The sequence below is a fragment of the Dryas octopetala genome, chromosome 3 (genome assembly GCF_963921425.1).
Source record: "Dryas octopetala chromosome 3, drDryOcto1.1, whole genome shotgun sequence".
Lineage (NCBI taxonomy): Eukaryota > Viridiplantae > Streptophyta > Magnoliopsida > Rosales > Rosaceae > Dryas > Dryas octopetala.
In genome coordinates this window covers 15,807,870-15,826,974 of record NC_141368.1, presented here as the reverse complement: position 1 = coordinate 15,826,974, position 19,105 = coordinate 15,807,870, and the positions used below count along the sequence as shown (strand labels likewise).

Genomic DNA, 19,105 nt, shown 5'->3' with positions numbered 1-19,105 from the left:
ACCAATACATGCAAGAAGAACAATGATTTGTGACTCCGGGATAATAATCTACCAAGGAGCTACTATGTAATGATCATCAACAGGAAATAAACAAATCAAAAGTATCATAAAATAAAAAATAAACAAATAACACCAAACCATGTAAATTTTGTGTTCTCTAATATCCCCTATTGTTGCCTCTATCACAGTAGACAAGGTCCAAAAAGTTGCCTTTATATAACAAATCCAATGGATTCAGTGAACCTCATATTAACAGATTAATGTCAAGCTTGCTTAGTCTTGAAATGTGGAGTTCTTTCCTCTCACGCTGAATCAATACTATACTGAATGGACTGCACTGATGAAGGAAGATATTAGCGATTGATCCTTTTGGATGCCATCTGGGACACAAATGCCACTTCTAACATCAATTCCTTGAGGTTTGAGAATAGAAAGAGCCTCACTAACATTCTCGGGCTTTATCCCTCCAGCCAAGAGCCACCCATGTTTTGCTTCTAATAGTTGGTAACTTAAACTTGGTCCAATCGAATCCCTGTCCGCTACAGGCATTTGAGAGTGAAGTGAATCAAAACAAGTTCATATGATATAAACAGAAAGAGAGGAGATCTTCTATTGAAAGATAGTTTGGTTTGTCCATAACTGTTCAGTCCCAGGACACATTTGATTCCTAAATTGTCATTCTAGATCATTGCTAATATGAATGGACAGGCATACAAGACAACCGCTAATAGAGAGTAGATGAAGGGGGAAAAAGAACCCTTAACTACCACCCTTTGCACTATCCACAAGAATCCAATCAACTAGATAACATTCTTCATCAGAAATTTGGTTAAGAAGAACCCCATCTTCCTTAGCATGAAGAACATATATTATACGGTGCTCTTGGACTAAAACTGGAAAAGCTGCTCGAGAACCATCTCCGTGAAGCTGCAGCCATTACAATTCTAATCAGTTTATTAATTATTAGGCAATGTTCCAAGCTATTCAAAGACCAAAAAATATATACCTGAACAAGTTCAAGGTCAGATGCATCAGAGGCTCTTAAAATTGTGTCTGCATCATCATCCACAAACACCCCAACGGGCTGTGCCCCATAGTTTCTTGCAACTCTTGAAATCTCCTTTGCAACCGAAAGTGAAACAGAGCGTTTAGAGTTGGGCCAAAGAATCATCCCAATAAAATCAGCACCAGCTTCTGCTGCCATGGCTGCATCTCTGGCAGATGTAATGCCGCACATCTTAACCAAAGGCCCATTCTTTTTACGTTCCTCATGCTTAGAGGAGACATCTTCTGCCTTGAGAACTCCACAACTAATTTTATTCTTTCTACACAACTTGGAACTTGACAAGCACAATGCAGGCTAAAAAAACCTACAAAAACACAACACTGAGAAATGTTGTAATCATGTTTTGAAGAAGTGAATTAGATTAAGATCTACTCATCTTGGAAATGTCATGCAAGAAAAGACAGGATTGAATTTACATAATGACATAAGCTATACTCTATCTACAACTGCTGAACATTCTGATAAATAACTTTAGTAGAAGATGAGCTGAGAGATAGAGGGATAGAGGGATAGAAATACCAGAAGTTTGCTTTGTGTGATAGATTTTTAGAACTTCAGGCTGAAAGTGGCTTCCAGTAGTTAATCCTTAAAACCAAGAAAATAATAATAAAACTCAAGAATTTCAATGCCAAGAATTTTGCAAATGTTCAGCAGTGTACACATAATATATGAAATCAGTCAACGGAAATGCTGATAAACCCCAAGTGAGTACGATTTAACGTTTTTCTTGATGGAGTTGACGAAATTGAGCAAAGTAAGACACAAAGATGAAGTTCACGAGTTAAGTGAGGGCAAGCTGCTCGAGATATAGGTCATAGTTGGGCAGGTATCCCCGATAGGGGGGTGAAAAAAGCTTCACCCGTATCCCCGATATCGACGATAATTTCGGTAAATATCGGAAATCCCCGATATTGGGCCGACATCACCGAAAATCAGAGGAAAAAATTGAAAAAAAAAGGGGGAAGAATGAGAAATTAAGCCAAATTAACCATAATTTTCCTTACCCATGTACTAATTAAGAACCTTAATCAATGATTTAAGATTAGAATATCAAAACCCAATAATTGAAAAAAAAGAATCTGACATTAGAATGTCACATACCTTTACATCCCATCCTACATGAATCAGCCCTTATTGTGGAGTCATTGAATACACACCCTACCGACAACCCAAAGGGAATCCCATCTACCATTCAACCCCAATCTAAGACTCTCAATGAATTGCACCAATTTATGAGAGTTTCGGCACCCAAACTTTGAGCAGGAACCTTCAATCAGCAGCTGTGAGCTTTGTGAAGGTGAGTCTCCTCCTCTCTCTCTGTCTCTGTCTCGCCCTCTCTGTCTCACACACAGACTCTCTCTCTCTCTCTCTCTCTCTCTCTCTCTCTCTCTCGCGTCTGGTGTCTGCGCTGAAGCAGTCAAGTACAGAACGACTTATTTTGTAGAGATGTTAATTTTGGGATTTAGGGGTGTCCCAACTTAGATTTCATTGGATTTTAAAAGTTCAATAAAATTTAGGTGTCCCTAATTTAAATTTTAATAGATTCCAATAAAGTTTAGGTGTCCCAAACTCAGATTTTAATGTATTCCAATAAAATTCAGATGTCCTCAAAAAGTCATGAATTTCATTAAGTGAAGAATTTTAATGGATTTGGATGGATTTGGTTGGATTTGAATGTATTTTTTACACATAACAAATTTCATAAGAATTTCACCCAATTTTTTTGGATTTTGATAGATTCTATGAATTTTAAAATCCATTAAACTTCTTTAAAATCTGAGTTGGGGACACCCCTAGTTTTAAGAATCTCTTTGCTAAATAACACATGTTATATTTATTTTAGGGTTAAATACAAAAATGGTCTACGAACTTTACAGTGAATCTCAATTTGGTCCACTAATTATAAAAAGTGTCAATTTGATCCATAAACTTTTCAATTTGTACCAAAACAATACAAGCGCTAACTTTCATCCAAAAATTAACGGAATTGGTCACATGAAAATGTGATGAACGGACTGAAATACCTCTGACAATGTGGTCACTTGTTGTGCACATGATCACTTTTCGATAGAAGTTAACGTTTATACTGGTTTGATACAACTTGAAAAATTTGTGGACCAAACTGACACTTTTATAGTTAATGGACTAAATTGAGATTCACTGTAAAGTTTATGGACCATTTTTGTATTTAACCCTTTATTTTAAGAATAATAAAGAAATCCACATTATAAGGGGGAGACGTTGATTATACCGTAACAACTACAAGCAGTCGACACTCTTATTTTTTTTAGCATAAATAAATAAGGGTAAATAATTTAATACCTCAACTTTATCTCGAATTTCAAGTTAGTACCTTAAGTTTAAAAAATTACAATTTCATGCCTCAACTTCGAATTCGTGTCAATTTGATACCTTCGTTAGTTTGACCATTAGAAAGTCCGTTGAGTATTGATGTGTCATATTGACTTGACTTTTAAAAATAGTCAGGTGGACATAAATTAATAAAAAAACTCAATTAAACTTTTAAAATGATTAAAAATATAAAAAATAAATAATTGAATAAAAAAATAAAGAAACAAAAAAAAAACCAAAAAACAAAAAGAAGGCTGAGAGCCTAGCAACCCTGCAGCCCTCAACCTTCCTCCGATCGCCTCCCCCGTCGGCCACCCAACCTACCAACCTCCTTCCCCCTCTCTGGCCACCGGTCGAGAACCTCCTCCCTCACCCGGACCACACCTACTCCATTGCCAACCATTCCCGACTATTCGGCGCCCTAGTAGTCCACAACCCTTGTCATCTCGCCCAGCAACCCCTGCCATCCCCAGCCTAAACCCGCCTGCAACACAACAAGACCATCTTCAACAACATCTGTTTTAGAGATCCAAGAATAAAACTAAGAAAACAATACCAATTCACATACTCAAGAATAAAACCAAAATACCCAGATCTTGACAACAAAAAAAACCCAGACTTTGGAAGGTGTCGTAGCAGCTCGAATGAACAAATTGAAGGTGCCAAGGGATTTGTCGTGCCGAGGGGGTGAAAGCCCAGTGAGTTCGACGCCGTGACATGGCCGGAAACTGCCCAACGGCGCTGCGATCCTCCACTGCAACCGGCCTTAAAACACTAGCGTGGCTGCGATCCTCCACTGCCCAGCATCGCTGCCATCGTCCACTGCAACTAACCTTAAAATGCCGGTCAAACTTGCCAGAGAGAAAGAGTTGCAGTAGTCAGGGAAGAGAAAAGGAAAGGGGTGGGTCGGGCTGGGTTGGGTTGGGCTAGGGGAGATGGGCGTGGAGGGAATTGGTGGTTCTGGGTGGGGGGAAAGGGGCGTGGAGGGGTTGGTGGTGCTTGGTGGGGGGAGAGTGGTGAAGAAGATGCTAGTTTAGGTGGGGGTTGCTCGGGTGGAGTGTGCGATGGGGTCGGGACAGGGTGAGGGGGTGGCTGACGAGAGGAGGTAGACGTGGGGGGGAGGTGGACGCGGGGAAGGGTAGGGAGGAAGAGGGTTTGGGGGCGGGGGAGGAGGGAGAGGGGGGAGGAAGACAGCTGGCCGGGGAGAGAAAGTTGCAGAGAGAGTGAAGGAGTTAGGGAGAGAGATGGTGGGTTTGAAGATTTTTGTTTTTGACAAAAAAAATTTTTTTTTTGTTTAAATGATTAGAGTTTTTTTAAATATTAAAATATTTTTTTTTACATGTGGCAACTTAGGTGGCTAATTCGAGTTCAAGTGGACAAAATTAGGGTGAAAAGACAAACATATCTCTGCCATGTCATCAAAGATAATGGCCTATTGACATAAAATCTAATCGAGGTATTAACTTGAAACAAAATAAAAGTTGAGGCATGAAATTGTAATTTTTTTAACTTGAGGTAACTTGAAATCCGATGTAAAGTTAAGGTATTAAATTGTAATTTACCCAATAAATAATTTGGGTTGTAATCTCAACGGTTGGAAATATCCAACGGCCGAAGAGTTTTATGCGCATATATTGTATGATCATGAAGAAGTCTATTTTGTTTTTTTGGTCGAAGTGAGGAAGAGTCTGTGCGAGCGAAAACCATAACATTGCAGACAGTGCCACCACAAGAGTCAAAGAAAAACCGCAAGAAATAGTGTTCAGCTAAAAAACCAAAGAATAGCTTTGCATATTCAATAGAAACTATAAGGCTTATTTGCACATTTGGCACCTGACTTTAAGGTTTAGTCTCAATTTATCCCCTTAAATTTTTTTATCTCACATAACCCCCTGAACTTTATGTCTGTGTCCCAAATTGCCCTATTCCGTCAACTCCATCCTTATCTCCATCTGAAATGCTGAGGTGGCGTGGGTAATATCGTCTTTTCAGCCACATTAGTGCCACATGAAGGTCTACTCATCCATTGTGGGCCCCAGAGTGCCACGTTGGAGTCCAGTTGGCCAGGGCTGAGCCAGCACTCAGTAGAAGATGAAAAGTTGGAATTTTTTATGGCTGAATTGATTAAAGGTAGTTGGGATTTAGGGTTGTAAAGTAACTTTGGTTGTTTGGTAGAAAGAGTAAAGTCAAGAGTGAGTACATCACCCCAGAGTTTCGATAAAGGCAGAGAATCAACCAGAGAGTACATCACCCCAGAGATTCGATTAAGGCAGAGAATCGAATCTGAGAATGACGATTCTCAAGAAAATGTGGTGCACCTGAACCAGAGGAAAGTAAGTGGACCAAATCTATCTAGGGTTTTGTTTATGTTGATGTTTTGGCTTTTTCTATGATGTGTGGGGTGATTTGAAAAAATATGGTTTTTTATGATTTTTCTGTGTTGTGTGGGTGTGATTTGAAAAAAGGATAGGGCTTTTCTATGCCTTTATGCTATCGGTTTGGGTGTGATTCAATAAAGTCATGGATTTTTTTATGCTTTTTGTTTCTGTTTGGGTGTGGTCCCTTTACAACTATTTTGTTAGTCATTTTTCATGTAGAAATTATTGTTATATCTTGTTATTTTGTCTCCATGTGCACTTAAATATAAAAATCAGATGTAGTCCCGATAATTAATGATATTGAATGTTGATTGGGTTGGTAGGAATTTTTTAGTTAGCTTGGTTGCTGTGTACTTATTATAGTTGTAGCTGCTTGCAGTAGTTATAGTTAATGTGTTGGTGTTTTGTTTTATGTTTTTAGTTAATGAAGATGAAGTTAGTTTAAAGGTATATCATGGTGGTGATCTAATGAAAATGGTGAATGCATGGAGATATGTTGGTGGTCATCTTACATACTTTGACCACGTGTGTGTAGACTTTGTGTCTCTATTAGAGTTGGATGGCATGGCAAAAATACTAGGTTACAAGCAGGGTGTGAGTTACTAGGTGTTGGAGAATATTGAGGCTCAACAGTTAGAGGCTAAGCAGTTAGTAAGTGATAGTATGGTGCTCGATGCCATTGGTAGAATTCCAGTTGGAAGGCGTACAGAGATGGCCATCTACTTTAAGCACTCCAATGATTTCATAGAGGATAACAACTTGCAGCATTTAGTAATTGAACTAGCAGAGGATGAGGAGGATGAGGAGAATGAGATTGCTAGAGCTGATGAGGAAACTGAGGAGAATGAGGTTGCTGGAGCTGATGAGGAAACTGAGGATAATGAGGAGAATGATGTGCAATTAGAAGAATGCAATGGTGAAAATGCACCTGAACTGCATACAGCAGAAAATGTTTCAAATGGAGGTGTTGAGGGTGTTGAGTCAAACATAGCACCAGATGGAGTGGAAGATGAGAGTGGACACTTTGAGAGAGAGAAAAGGCGCAAAGGCAAACACCAAGTGGTGGATAATGAAACTGGTGATGCAGACAATGAATCTGAAAGTGATGAAGATGATGATGAGGACCCTGATTTTATAGATGAGTTCTATGAGCAGAGTGATGAGGAGCTAAGATTGTTGAAAGAAGACCAAAGGATCTATGAGAGTTATGTAGACCTTGATGAGGTAGATGTTGACCCTGACTTTCCTTTGGATAATGATGTGCCATCAGATAGTACTGTTGATGAGGAGTTGAGGACTCCAGATCACTCTGAAAGTGAAGATGATGGAGAATGGATTGAGAACAGAAAACTGCCTAAGTTTGTTGACTTCAGGCCAGATGTTGACATGAAGAACCCTAATTTTGTTTTGGGGCACATATATGCAAATGTTCAAGTGTTTAGAGATTTAGTTAGAGAATTTTCTCGGGTGGGGTGTGCGATGGGGCCGGGACAGGGTAAGGAGGTGGCTGACGAGGGGAGGTAGACGCAGGGGGAGGTGGACGCGGGGAAGGGTAGGGAGGAGGAGGGTTTGGGGGCGAGGGAGAAGGGAGAGGGGGGAGGAAGACAGCTGGGCGGGGAGAGAAAGTTGCAGAGAGAGTGAAGGAGTTGGGGAAAGAGATGGTGGGTTTGCAGATTTTTGTTTTTGATAAATTTTTTTTTTGTTTAAATGATTTAGAGTTTTTTAAAATATTAAAATATTTTTTTTACATGTAGCAACTTAGGTGGCTAATTCGAGTTTAAGTGGACAAAATTAGGATGAAAAGACAAACATATCTCTACCACGTCATTAAAGATAACGACCTATTGACATAAAATCTAATTGAGGTATTAACTTGAAACAAAATAAAAGTTGAGGCATGAAATTGTAATTTTTTGAACTTGAGGTACTAACTTGAAATCCAAAGTAAAGTTGAGGTATTAAATTGTAATTTACCCAATAAATAATTTGGGTTGTAATCTCAACGGTTGGAAATATCTAATGGCCGAAGAGTTTTATGCGCATATATTGTATGATCGTGAGGAAGTCTGTTTGCTTTTTAGGGCTGCTATTTGCACACCCCTAAATTTCTTTTTGCACATCCTTTTTCTCTTTTTTTCTCCTACACACCCCACACACTCATCTCAAATTCAAAACCTCTCAACACACACCTAACCATTACCAAAATACCCTCCTTTCATTACACACTCACACACCTCATCCCTCTCTCTCTTTCTCTGTCAACACACACCCGCGCAGCACCATCACCTTCCCTGCATGCGCCACCCTGCTGCACCACCCTCTCATTCTCTCTCTCCTCCCAGCTGCACCACCCTTCCCGCGCCCACCACCATGCCAAGCTCGCACAGCCCCAATGCCCGACAGCTCTGCCCAGCTCGCAGGCCGTTCGGCAGTCATCCGCCGAAATCGGCGGGTTTGTTCGGCAGCCATCTGCCGAAACCGGCAGTTTCCTTCGGCAGCCACCCACCGAACGTTTGCTACAACTCGATCTCCTCAGCCCGGTGGCGTTCGCCGGCGAACCAGGCGACGAAACACCCACCAAACACTTCCTCTCTCTTCCCTCTTCCTCTCCACACTCGCCAACCACCCAGAAAACCAGCGACGGCGCGAAAACCAAAAGCACCACGCCGGCGTTGATTCCGTTTCCGGCGGAGTTGGGAGATCGGACCACTCTCCTCTTTCTTAAGATCGGGGCTGGTGTGTGTGTTTTTTTGGTCGGGGTGAGGGAGGGAAATGGGTTGGTCAGCTGGTATGTGTGTTTTTTTTTTTTTTTTTTTTTTTTTTCTGTTGATGGAAGAGAGAAAATGGAATTGCACTTTGGGTGAGAGAAGGAGAGAAGAGTCTCTTCCCTTTGATCTTTTTTATTTTTTTTTAGAAAGGGTGTGTAAAAAGAAATTTAGGGGTGTGCAAATAGCAGCCCTCTTATTTTTTGAAGGCTGCTATTTGCACACCCTTTTCTTCTCTTTGCACACCCTTTCTTAAAAAAGAAAAAAAAAAAACTCAAGGGAAAAGACCATTTGGCCCTCCCCTCACCCACACACCCCATCCATTTTTCTTTTTGCACACTCTTCCTAAACAGAAAAAAAAAAAAAAAAACACACACACACCCAAAAATCACACACCCCATCCCCATCTCCCCCCCCCCCCATACACACCCCCTCACCCACACACCCTATCCCCACCTCTCCTCTCTCCGGCACACACCCCACCCCCGTTGACCACCCCAACCCCGGCTCGCCCCACTCTCTCTCCTTCCCTCTTACCCCGCCGACCACCGCACCCCCATCCCCTCATCTTTCTCTCTCCCCGAAACCCAACCCCAGCCCCGACCCACCCCACTCTCTCTCTTTCCCTCTCCCTCCTCCGGCCACCACCAGTCACCCCACCGGTCGGAAAATACTCCCCAGATGCCAGCCATCACTCCCCAGAACACCCCTTACCGGCCAGCCACCCACACCCACACCCACAAAAAAACTGCAACGGGTTCGGCGGACCAGTGCCGAACTTGGTGGTTTCGTTCAGTAGGTACCCACCAAACAATCCTATTCTATTTGGCGGGTACCTGTCGAACAAAACCACCGGGTTCGGCACTGGTCCGCCGAACCCGCTGCAATTTTTTTTTTTTTTTTAATTTTTGGCTGTCTGCTTGGGCGGTGGTGCATGCGGGGAGGAGGGGGAGGACAGATTGGGAGGTGGCAAGAGGGAAGGGGGGGTGCGGTGGTCGGCGGGGTAAGAGGGAAGGAGAGAGAGTGGGTGGTGCATGCGGGGAGGAGGGGGAGGTGGCAAGAGGGAAGGGGGTGCGGTGGTCGGCGGGGTAAGAGGGAGGAGAGAGAGTGGGGCAGGCCGAATAGAAAGGGTGGGGGGTGGGGGGTGGGCTTCGACGGTGGGATGGGGATGGATGAGGTGTGTACGGGGGGGGGGGGGAGATGGGGATGGGGTGTGTACAGGAGAGGGAGATGGGGATGGGGTGTGTGGGTGAGGGGAGGGCCAAATGGTCTTTTTTCTTGAATTTTTTTTTTTTTTTTTCAAAAGGGGTGTACAAAAAGAAATTTAAGAACATGCAAATAGCATCCCTCTATTTTTTTTGGTCGAAGGAAGGAAGGAAGAGTCTGTGCGAGCGAAAACCATAACATTGCAGACAACGCCACCACAAGTGTCAAAGGAAAAACCGCAAGAAATAGTATTCAGCTACAAAACCAAAGAATAGCTTTGCATATTCAATAGAAACTATAAAAACAGAGCATGTTCTTCTTGTAACTTGTATGGCTTTTCCTTCAACAATCTATATTATATGTATATATATAAGGCTATATAGCCTTTAACTGTGACTCTGTGAGTGACCTCTCTCACTCACTCTGAGCTTTTCTTGTTTGGTAGGTACTGATGGAGAGGGGGGTCCAGAGATGGGTTGTGGACATATCAGAGTGGGACCCGTCTCCCCAAGACTTCTCCTTTGCTCTCTCTGTTCTTCCTCCATTTGAGCAATCCTCCGTCACCAGGTTTTCCTTCCTCTCTCTCTCTCTCTCTGTCTTTTTTATTTATTTATTTGCTCTTTTGTTTGGATTCCAAGAAAACCCAGAAAGGAAAAACACAATACTGATGAAATAAATGAATAGTCTACAATCTTGGTGCGAGTAACATAGATGAACCAAGCTGGGCACTTGCAATTGTGAAATTATTTTTAATCTGTATTGATAAGGCTTTTGCCATAATTACTTTAGCACTCGGTAGTGTTATATGCCTCTTTTATTTGTTTCAAAAGAAAAGAAAGAAACTGAGTACGAATACCAAAACAAATTTACGCAAGTAAGGCGTAAATATGTCATTCATCAAGGCTTTGGAAAGTTTCAGGATCTTTAGTAAGCTCTAGTGGCATACTGTGAACTCAAAATGACCTTGATGAGTCCGGAAGGCAGTCTTGTAAATGTCCCCTTCACCCATTCTGATGCGATGATTTCTGGGCCTTGTACCAATTTTAGAGAAGACCTTCACACCATGCAGTTCATCTTGGAGCTGGTCAATGACAGGAATAGGAAGTTTATCCTTGATGGTTTTCATTTAATTCCTATAGTCTAACACAAAATCGCCAACTGCGATATTTTTTCTTAGCAAGAAAGATGGGAGATGCAAATAGGCTTTGGCTAGGCTGGATAACACCTGATCTCAGCATTTCCTGCACGAACTTTTCTGTTTCTGCTTTTTGTACATCTTTAAATTTCTCAAGTAACTCGGCAAGAGCAATAGGATATTTGATCTAATTCTCATTAGTCGCAGCTCTTGAGAAACTTTTGTAATGAATTCCCAGCCATCATCTTCAGAGCAACTTCATATTTTGTCCCTTGCAGAATCACATTCTTACCTCCTTTATTCAATCCCAAACTCCCTTTTTTTTTTTTTTTTTTTTTTTTTCTAATCCATGAATATTGGTCTCTACTGCCTTATCCAGTCAACTCCCAGAACCATATCACAACCCCAAGCGGCAAAATTCACATTTCCATCTTAAATTCTTGTCCTTGCAGTTGCATAAGCAATTTAAAATGTGGACATTTGTTTTTGCAGACTAGCTTATTGTCATCAGCCACAGTTACCAAAAGCTGTGCTGTAGGCATCAATTGACAACCACCCTGTGTTGCAGCTTCAGGACCCAAAAAACTGTGCGTACTTCCACTGTCAACTAATATAGTTAAAGGCCTTCTTTTCACCATACCTTTGAGCTTCATTGTATTGCAAATGACATTACCAGCTAAGGCATGCACCAAGATCTCCATATCTGTCTCTAACATTTTCAAGAAGAGGTTCCATTTCTTCTCAGCTACCTTCAGGCTATTCTTCTACATCATCCTTCGTCACCAATAAATGCAAGTTTTGATTTTTACATTTGTGGCCTGGTGTAAAGACTTCATCATTGTAACACAGGTTCTAGCCCTCGTTTCTGCACATAGAGACACTTGATAGAAGTCATGGTCATTTGCCTTCTTCAATTCTGCATATGTGAGACTCTGAGCCCTCTCTGCTCAACCTTCCTCATTATTTAAAAAGTATGTTATCTTATACCCTAATTATTTCAGCTAATGCCTCCAAACAGTCTTCACAAAAGATGACAACTAAGTCCGTAATATATGCTAAAATACAACTGCCAACCGCTACTAACTAATACAATTGTTACAATCTGTTGAGCCGGCTATAAATTAAAAAATGACTTATGGCATCTTACATTCTTCCTCTGCTACAAGCCTACAACACCCCTTTGCCTCGTGGGACAATACTTAAAGTTGATTTAACTATTCTTTCGAATTATGTATTAAAGCTCTTTTGGTGGTTGACAAGATTTTGGTATGCAATAAATTGTATTTTGGGGATTGAATAGCGTCAAAGAAAGAAAATAATATTTTTTTGGTTAATCCTTACAGCTTGTTGAAATGTTTATATATTTCATTTAATTTTCAGCAACAAAACATATGGTATCTGAACTGTATCTCCTTAACTGTCTCAAGTAAAAGTTTATGAATTTATTGAGTTTCAAGGAATTGTAGCTCTGTCAAGAATCCATGACCCTTCATTATATTTTGACATTGGCAGATTTGTACACATGGAAGACAGGAAACGGGCACTTGTGAGCCGGTTGCTTCAGTATGCTCTTGTCTATGAAGTGTTGGCAATTCCATATGATGAAATTATCATCAAGCGCACCTTGGATGGCAAACCATATCTGGTATGACTAAACTTAGCTTACAAATTCTCGTTTTTCTTTTTTGATTAAGATTGGTTTAGATGAAGACTGAAATACATATTATCATCACTTTTAAAAAACTTACCAATGTGAGGATCACTCAACATAATTCACACAGTTTAAGAATATGAACTTAAATAGAGTTGCTCCTTTATACCAAGCATTTTTATTCTTATATTATATTAATATTATTTTATTTTATTTTGTAGTACATTATATTATTCTAAATCCCTTTTTCCTCTATGTTTTAGGCTATATTTTAGGCCTAACTGTTGTCATGAGTTTTGTTGGATAGTATAAAAAGGAGATGAATGTGCTATGTAGCATCTCTGTTATTTATTATGTAGTGTTCTTGTAGTTCATCATACCCTGGATTTTATAAGTTGATCATGTTCTATATTATTATAGTTTTTTCATATGTCGTTTTCATAAAGTAAATTTCATGAGAGCTTTCTAAAATTTTAAACTACAAAGGTCTATTAATTCCAAGAGCTTCACAAGAATGTAATGTTTTTCGTTCCTGAACATAAATGTTTCATCCTCTTAGTTAGTTTCGTTGTGAAACTAGCAATTCAGTTCTCAAATAAAATTGACAAAGGGATGGTTAATGATCTAATTAGCTTTAAAACGAAGTCCAAATCCCTCTCCCCCAAATGTTGTAACTGATTAAAAAAGGGCAAAAAAGAAAAGTTTCTTGGCCCCTGAAAAATTGGGGACTTTATAAGAATGATAAAGATGGTATATTCATTTATTTATTAAAAAATCTGTTCTCTGCTTTAGTTTTAATTCCTACATTTGTACAAGAAATGATATGAAATTCGTTTTTGTAGCACATTTATTGTACCTTCCTTGCTTGCTTGCTTTGCACGTCCAGCAATAATCTCTTGTTCACTATACCAAGCTCAATGTCTTTGTTTTCAGGAATGTGGTGAAGTTTGCATGGATTTTCCCAATTTTAATTTCAATGCATCACATCATGGTGACTTTGTGGCTATAGCATCTGAACCTTTGTGCCTTGTGGGGGTGGACATTGTTTCCATAGTCATTCCTTATAAAGAGACAGTTAAAACATTCATCCAAAACTTCCGCTCATACTTCTCAAGTTTTGAATGGGATAATATAGTCAATGCTGGGACGTCGGATGATATTCTGATTGAGTTTTACAGGTACCCTAGTTTTTCATCTATTAGTTGATCCAATTAGAATTGTTTCATTTTAATTTAAATTCATAGCATGGTCATTAAATTTGCTCCTGACATTTGATGGAAAATCATACTGCAATGCTTTTATATGGTAAAGTTTCTTAAAGCTTGTCATTCTTTTGTGTTTGGTTGTTTGGCGCTTTCAAATAACCAAAAGCACTTTTTATAGTGTTTAACAGAAATGGACAAAAAGTGTATTTTCGGTTATAGAAGCACTTTTAGTACTTCCTGGAGAAGCACCTTTCAAGTGCTTTATAAGAAAGTGCTTCCAAGTGAATAAGCAAGAAGTACTTGGGTTTCTAATGAGATTTTTTATGCGCTTATAAAAAGCACTACCGTATAAAAGTTCTTCCTACAGGGGCACTTCCAGACAGACCCTTCATCTAAAATCAAAAGCCTACTTGTTTCCTTGTCTAATGGTCATATCTCAATATACTTTCAAACCATTTAGAATTATGTACTTGGACTCTTACTACAAAGCTTGATTGTCCACTAGAGAACTGGAAGAAAGACTTTATTTTATAACTTATATAACATGAATTGGTATTGTATATAATCTTCCATAAGTTTAAAATTACGGATGTAGCTTCAACATCTTGCTCAGCACATGTAACTATTTTTTGTCAGGCTTTTAATAAAAGTGTTGCAGTTTTCTGAGTGTCTTGATTCTCTTTAGATATAGCCAGCAGACCTTGCCTGAGACCTGGATTGTTTAGTAGTTCAGTTACTCGATTTCAAATTTGACTTGATTATAATTTATAACTGTATTTATCTGTTGGGATCGCAGCCCTATTTTAGTAGACACCTTTCAATACAAGTTTTTTAGTTCATGTTGAATGTTTCGGTGATTCATTAGGGTGTGAAAAAATAAAAAGTGTTTATTGGAGTGTTAAATAGAATTCTTTGTTGTCTTAAACAAGCAGAATGGGGAGAGGTGCAAAGATTTGAGCAGTTGATGATTTATAACTGTTTTGTAGATATTGGTGTCTGAAAGAAGCTTATGTCAAAGCAATAGGGAGTGGATTGACCTATGGTCTAGACAAAGTGGAATTTCATCACAGTCACTGGACAAATATTTCTGTTTATGTTGAGGGGATGGCTATGAGAGAATGGAGGTTTTGGCTTCTTGAGCTAGGAAAGAGACATTTTGTAAGTCCCTTTTTAATTCTCTTTATTTGTGTTCATTGAGCTCTGGTTTTTTTTGGTAAATATCACTGCGCCATTTTGATTTTCAAGGTTTACATAGTTTTTTGGTGATTAAGTATGACTATACATCTGTATTTAATAAAAGTAATGCAAGTGCCTTGGTAGATTGGAAACTTTCATGACTTGTAAGTGTTGAATGATAACATCTATATGGAGGGACATGTGCGTTAATTTGTTATGAAGATATCAAGAAAATGGGGAAACTTGGAGGCTCAAGGACATTAATATTAAAGGAGGTGAAACAAATCCAAGACAAGATCAAGGCGTCATCCGACCTTAAGAGTACTTCAAGTAGCTTGGTTTAGGTTAAAGTTCGGAGACTAAACTAGTATAAGTCTCTTGACTTGGACTTAGGCCTAGGCTTAGGTTGTATTAGTCTCAGACTTTTTTCAATTCATAAGTAATATCTCAGACCCAAGGATGAGCCATGATTGAACGCTCTTTGTTTATCCATCAACGGAAGGCCTCTAGGGACCGCCACGTGACAGAAGTAGACCAAAGGATTGGTCTGAGAGACCAAAATGACCTGGTCAACCTAGATTTCCTACTGATTGGCCAAGACCTCCTAAAAATGCAAAGGCTCCACCTGAGGTTTTTTTAATGTACTGAGATTCTTCGTTCAACCTAGACTTCAGAATTAAATTTGAACGCATAGAAAGCCGTTGCTAAGCCCAATGGCTCTTTCTTAAAGCTGGTAGTTCGGTATTTTGGGGAGAACCCATAGCCTCCAAGAGGCTTTCAATGAGATGGGGTGCTTCCCCTCACCCAGCCACTGGAGAGAGCCTGCTATGTCACAGAGTGCTTGTTCAGTGAGTTTAACTCACCTCACCAGTTAAAGATAGAATTGTGGGGTGTGCGGGTAAGTTCCCTTTGAAGTATATTTCTCTATTTTATGTCTGTGCCAAAATTCTTGCTATGAATTTTGTAGCTAGACACAGTATGCACACACTGATTCAAATATGTAGCTTAGGAAGTTTGGTTTGAGGAACTGGTATATTATAGGACAGTAACTTGTGTTTGATTGAAGGATGCTGATGAAGTGGGGTTATAGTGGGTTGGCAATGAACCCAAGTATGAAAACTGACCTTGAGTATTTTGGTTAACCCGGAAAACCCCAGTTTGATAATAGTGGAGTTAATAAGTCCAACCAATGGGTGTCACAACATGGATGCATGCAACCGGCCAAAAAATCTTGGTGTTCATGTTTCCATGATCTGTGGTTTAAATGTTTTGAAAAATGCTGTTTGCACAAAAATTTTCTTGAAAATTTTGATTCGGTGGAATGGCTGGTAGATCGATATGTGAATACCGATCCACCAGCTTCATATTTGGTCAACCTATTTCCATAGTCAGCATAAATAAACTCATATACTAAGAGCTTGAACTTGTGTGCATTTGAAATAAATTTAGGTTAAACAAACAATGTAGTTAAGATTGTAAAAAGTGCTGGATTAAAATTAATTACACCTAAACACTTTATGATCAACATAAAGACTGTCAATGTCAATGCATGATCTTAAATAAATAAATATTGATTTCTTAAGTATTTGAAAAAGAGTGTGAAATACAAAATGGAAAACATTAAACATTCCTTAATGAAGACAACAATACCTCATCTAAATAGTGATTAGAATGAAATAGGAACTTAAATTTAGAGACATCAAGTAAAAGAAGGCTAAGGCATAAAATAGTGTGGTAGACTTTTATTACTTTTATTAGTAAAATAGCTTTTGACATTTGATATATTCTATTAATAAATAGTTGAAAAAAGTAATAACTATTTTGCATATGGGTAATCTTTAATCAGATTGGTTTTGGTTCCAGTTCCTGAAAGTTAGAAAATATTGCAGTGGAAATCAGCATCATTTCCAATTTGATTCTAAATAGTTAGTAAACACTTTAAATGGGAATGCATGATTTCGGTTCCTTCTCATTCCCATTCCAGATACATAAACATGTCATGACCTTTCAATAAGCATACTTGAAGTATTACAGCTCCATACCATCTGAGCCAAGGGCCCAAGGCATTAAGACTGTGCCTAGCACATAAGCATTTTTTCTTTAAAATAGAAGTACTGAAATTTTTTATATGGCATGAGGCAATTACTTTTCTGCTTATGTAACAGTTTTCCATAAAATCACAGGTATCCATCGCAAGGGGTCATCCAAGATCAGCTACTGAGAGCTACATGAGAACATTAAAACAGGCAGAGTTTGATGAAAAGGAATACCATGCAGGTCTTCATCTTCCAAATGTAGGATTTGTCTCAAGAACTGTAGAGCAACTTATTCCAGTTTCACACAAAGCCTGTCTACATCATACCTTGAGTTCATGTTGATTATACCATTAAAGCGCTGATGAACAGGAGAAAGCATTTTCATCAGTCTTGTATAGAAGAATGCGTGCTTATCTCCACATTGGTGTGTGTTGTGAAAAGTGGAGGGGGAGAGTGCAGACCGCATTTTTATGCGTAGAAGCTGCTGATCGTGTTTGGGTTGTTGTGGGTGCGCCCTAGAAGCTGTTATGTGTTGCTGTCTGGGAACTTTTGGAGTATAGGGGCTAAAAGGAAAGTGATTATGCTCCAGAGATGTGCTGTTATAGCTCATTTGTGGTGTATTTGGTCGGAGTGGTGTATTTAAGATAAGTGGAGTTAATTTAGGACAGGATTAGATTCTTAGGCTCGATGTGCTTCCCTATCCAAACGCTTTAGAGACACCCTTCTTTGTGCAATACTCCTTGATTGGGGTGGAGTGACGCACTGAGGGAATTTTGGTGAAGTTGGTACGTCTATGTTTTGAATGTAATATGGTCGTCTCTGTTTCTGGTCTTCTTGTCTTTGTGGGGTTATCTTCTTGTCACTCTTCCCTTATTAATACAAGGGTCTTGTTTCCTGTAAAATCAAATAAAAAAAGTCTTGTACAGAAGAAATTAAAATCCCTGTAGCACTACTTTCATATCAAGTTTATAGTCTCTCCCATCAACATATTATAGTATGTATATTGGTCAAGTATGGTGATGGGTCTGGTGACTGAGGTAGTGCCATTGTATTGAGAAGTAAAGCTTGTTTTCTGTTATTCACTTGTAATTCAAGGTTGATGGAAATCAGTTGCATATTTTATTGTTTTTGGGCACTGACAGAAGCAACCTCTTGTTTCTTGAGGTGGCCTTCTGATTTTCTTATGGATGAAGTAAAATGTAGTTGGTATTGCAAGACGTATAAATGGAACCTGAGAAATTATTGACGTCTCTGTTAATGCTTTTAATTTGTTCATAAAATCATCTCAAATTCCGAGTCACAGGGCTACTATGTTTCAATTGTTAATTAATTTTAGATCTTTCAGGTGGCCTAGGGGTTTTGGAGGGATTAGGGTAAACCACTTCAGATGTCACCAAAAAATTAAAATGTTGAAATAAGCCAAAAATTGTCACTCAACCTGCGTTCATTTGCAGTTATTGAGTAGTTTAGTTGAAAGGGTCATGGAATTGCCGACTTTGCACTCAAGTTTGAATCCCTCCTCCTCCAACTCAAAAAAAATAAAAAAATAAAAAAAATGCATGTGTTTCACTGTAAAACCGCCAAAAAGAATTTCAAGAAATGTTTTGGCTGTCTATTTGACTTAATGCTCCAGTAAATGGAAGATATTTTAACTCGATCATAAATAGAAACTTTTGTGCCTGGTAATGTACCTTTGTACCCATTAAACTTCTACATTCTCATAAGGAGGTAGATGACATAATTAACATTGTTATTTCACTAATTCCGACAACAGGTTTAAATATTATCATTTTATAAGTTGAAACTTCAAACAAATGTTGCATACCTTTTTATTTTTGGTCACTCCATGTTGCCCAAAAAAGTAAAGGAACATGGAAGATGAAAAAGAAGGTAGGAGATGCTTAACGATATTCCCATAAAGCTGTTTCCCTCAAACACGTGCCACTATGTTCACCGGTGATTAGCTAATCCCATTTTGACGACCCCGATCCCGGATTTATTAAAATTTTGCTTTTTTCATAGAAAATACTTGAAACACAAAAAAACCAATACATGCAAGAAAACAATGATTGGTGACTCCGGGATAATAATCTACCAAGGAGCTACTATGTAATGATCACCAAAGGAAAAAAATC

At 39.1% G+C, this 19,105-nt stretch overlaps 2 protein-coding genes across 4 annotated transcripts; one reads left to right on the top strand and one right to left on the bottom strand.

Moving 5' to 3' along the window:
* Positions 1 to 144: 144 nt before the first annotated feature.
* Positions 145 to 2,442, bottom strand: LOC147291330 (N-(5'-phosphoribosyl)anthranilate isomerase 1, chloroplastic-like). Of its 2 annotated transcripts, XM_086237337.1 has the most exons (5): positions 2,168 to 2,442; positions 1,586 to 1,651; positions 1,007 to 1,370; positions 768 to 927; positions 145 to 543 (listed from the first exon to the last, which is right to left on the bottom strand). In XM_086237337.1, the coding sequence occupies exons 3-5, from the start codon at positions 1,235 to 1,237 to the stop codon at positions 443 to 445; spliced, it is 492 nt and encodes a 163-aa protein (XP_086093463.1). In that variant the 5' UTR covers positions 1,238 to 1,370; positions 1,586 to 1,651; positions 2,168 to 2,442; the 3' UTR covers positions 145 to 442. The 2 variants fall into 2 exon arrangements, with proteins under 2 accessions (XP_086093463.1, XP_086093462.1); XM_086237336.1 differs by lacking the exon at positions 1,586 to 1,651.
* A 7,517-nt stretch (positions 2,443 to 9,959) lies between these two features.
* LOC147291329 (uncharacterized) lies at positions 9,960 to 18,216 on the top strand. 2 transcript variants are annotated; one of them, XM_086237605.1, is made up of 6 exons: positions 9,960 to 10,095; positions 10,213 to 10,334; positions 12,415 to 12,547; positions 13,487 to 13,731; positions 14,745 to 14,916; positions 17,118 to 18,216. In XM_086237605.1, exons 2-6 carry the CDS (start codon positions 10,219 to 10,221, stop codon positions 17,310 to 17,312), a joined length of 861 nt encoding a protein of 286 aa, XP_086093731.1. In that variant the 5' UTR covers positions 9,960 to 10,095; positions 10,213 to 10,218; the 3' UTR covers positions 17,313 to 18,216. The 2 variants fall into 2 exon arrangements, with proteins under 2 accessions (XP_086093731.1, XP_086093733.1); XM_086237607.1 differs by lacking the exons at positions 9,960 to 10,095; positions 10,213 to 10,334 and adding an exon at positions 11,754 to 11,826.
* The last annotated feature ends 889 nt before the right edge of the window (positions 18,217 to 19,105 follow it).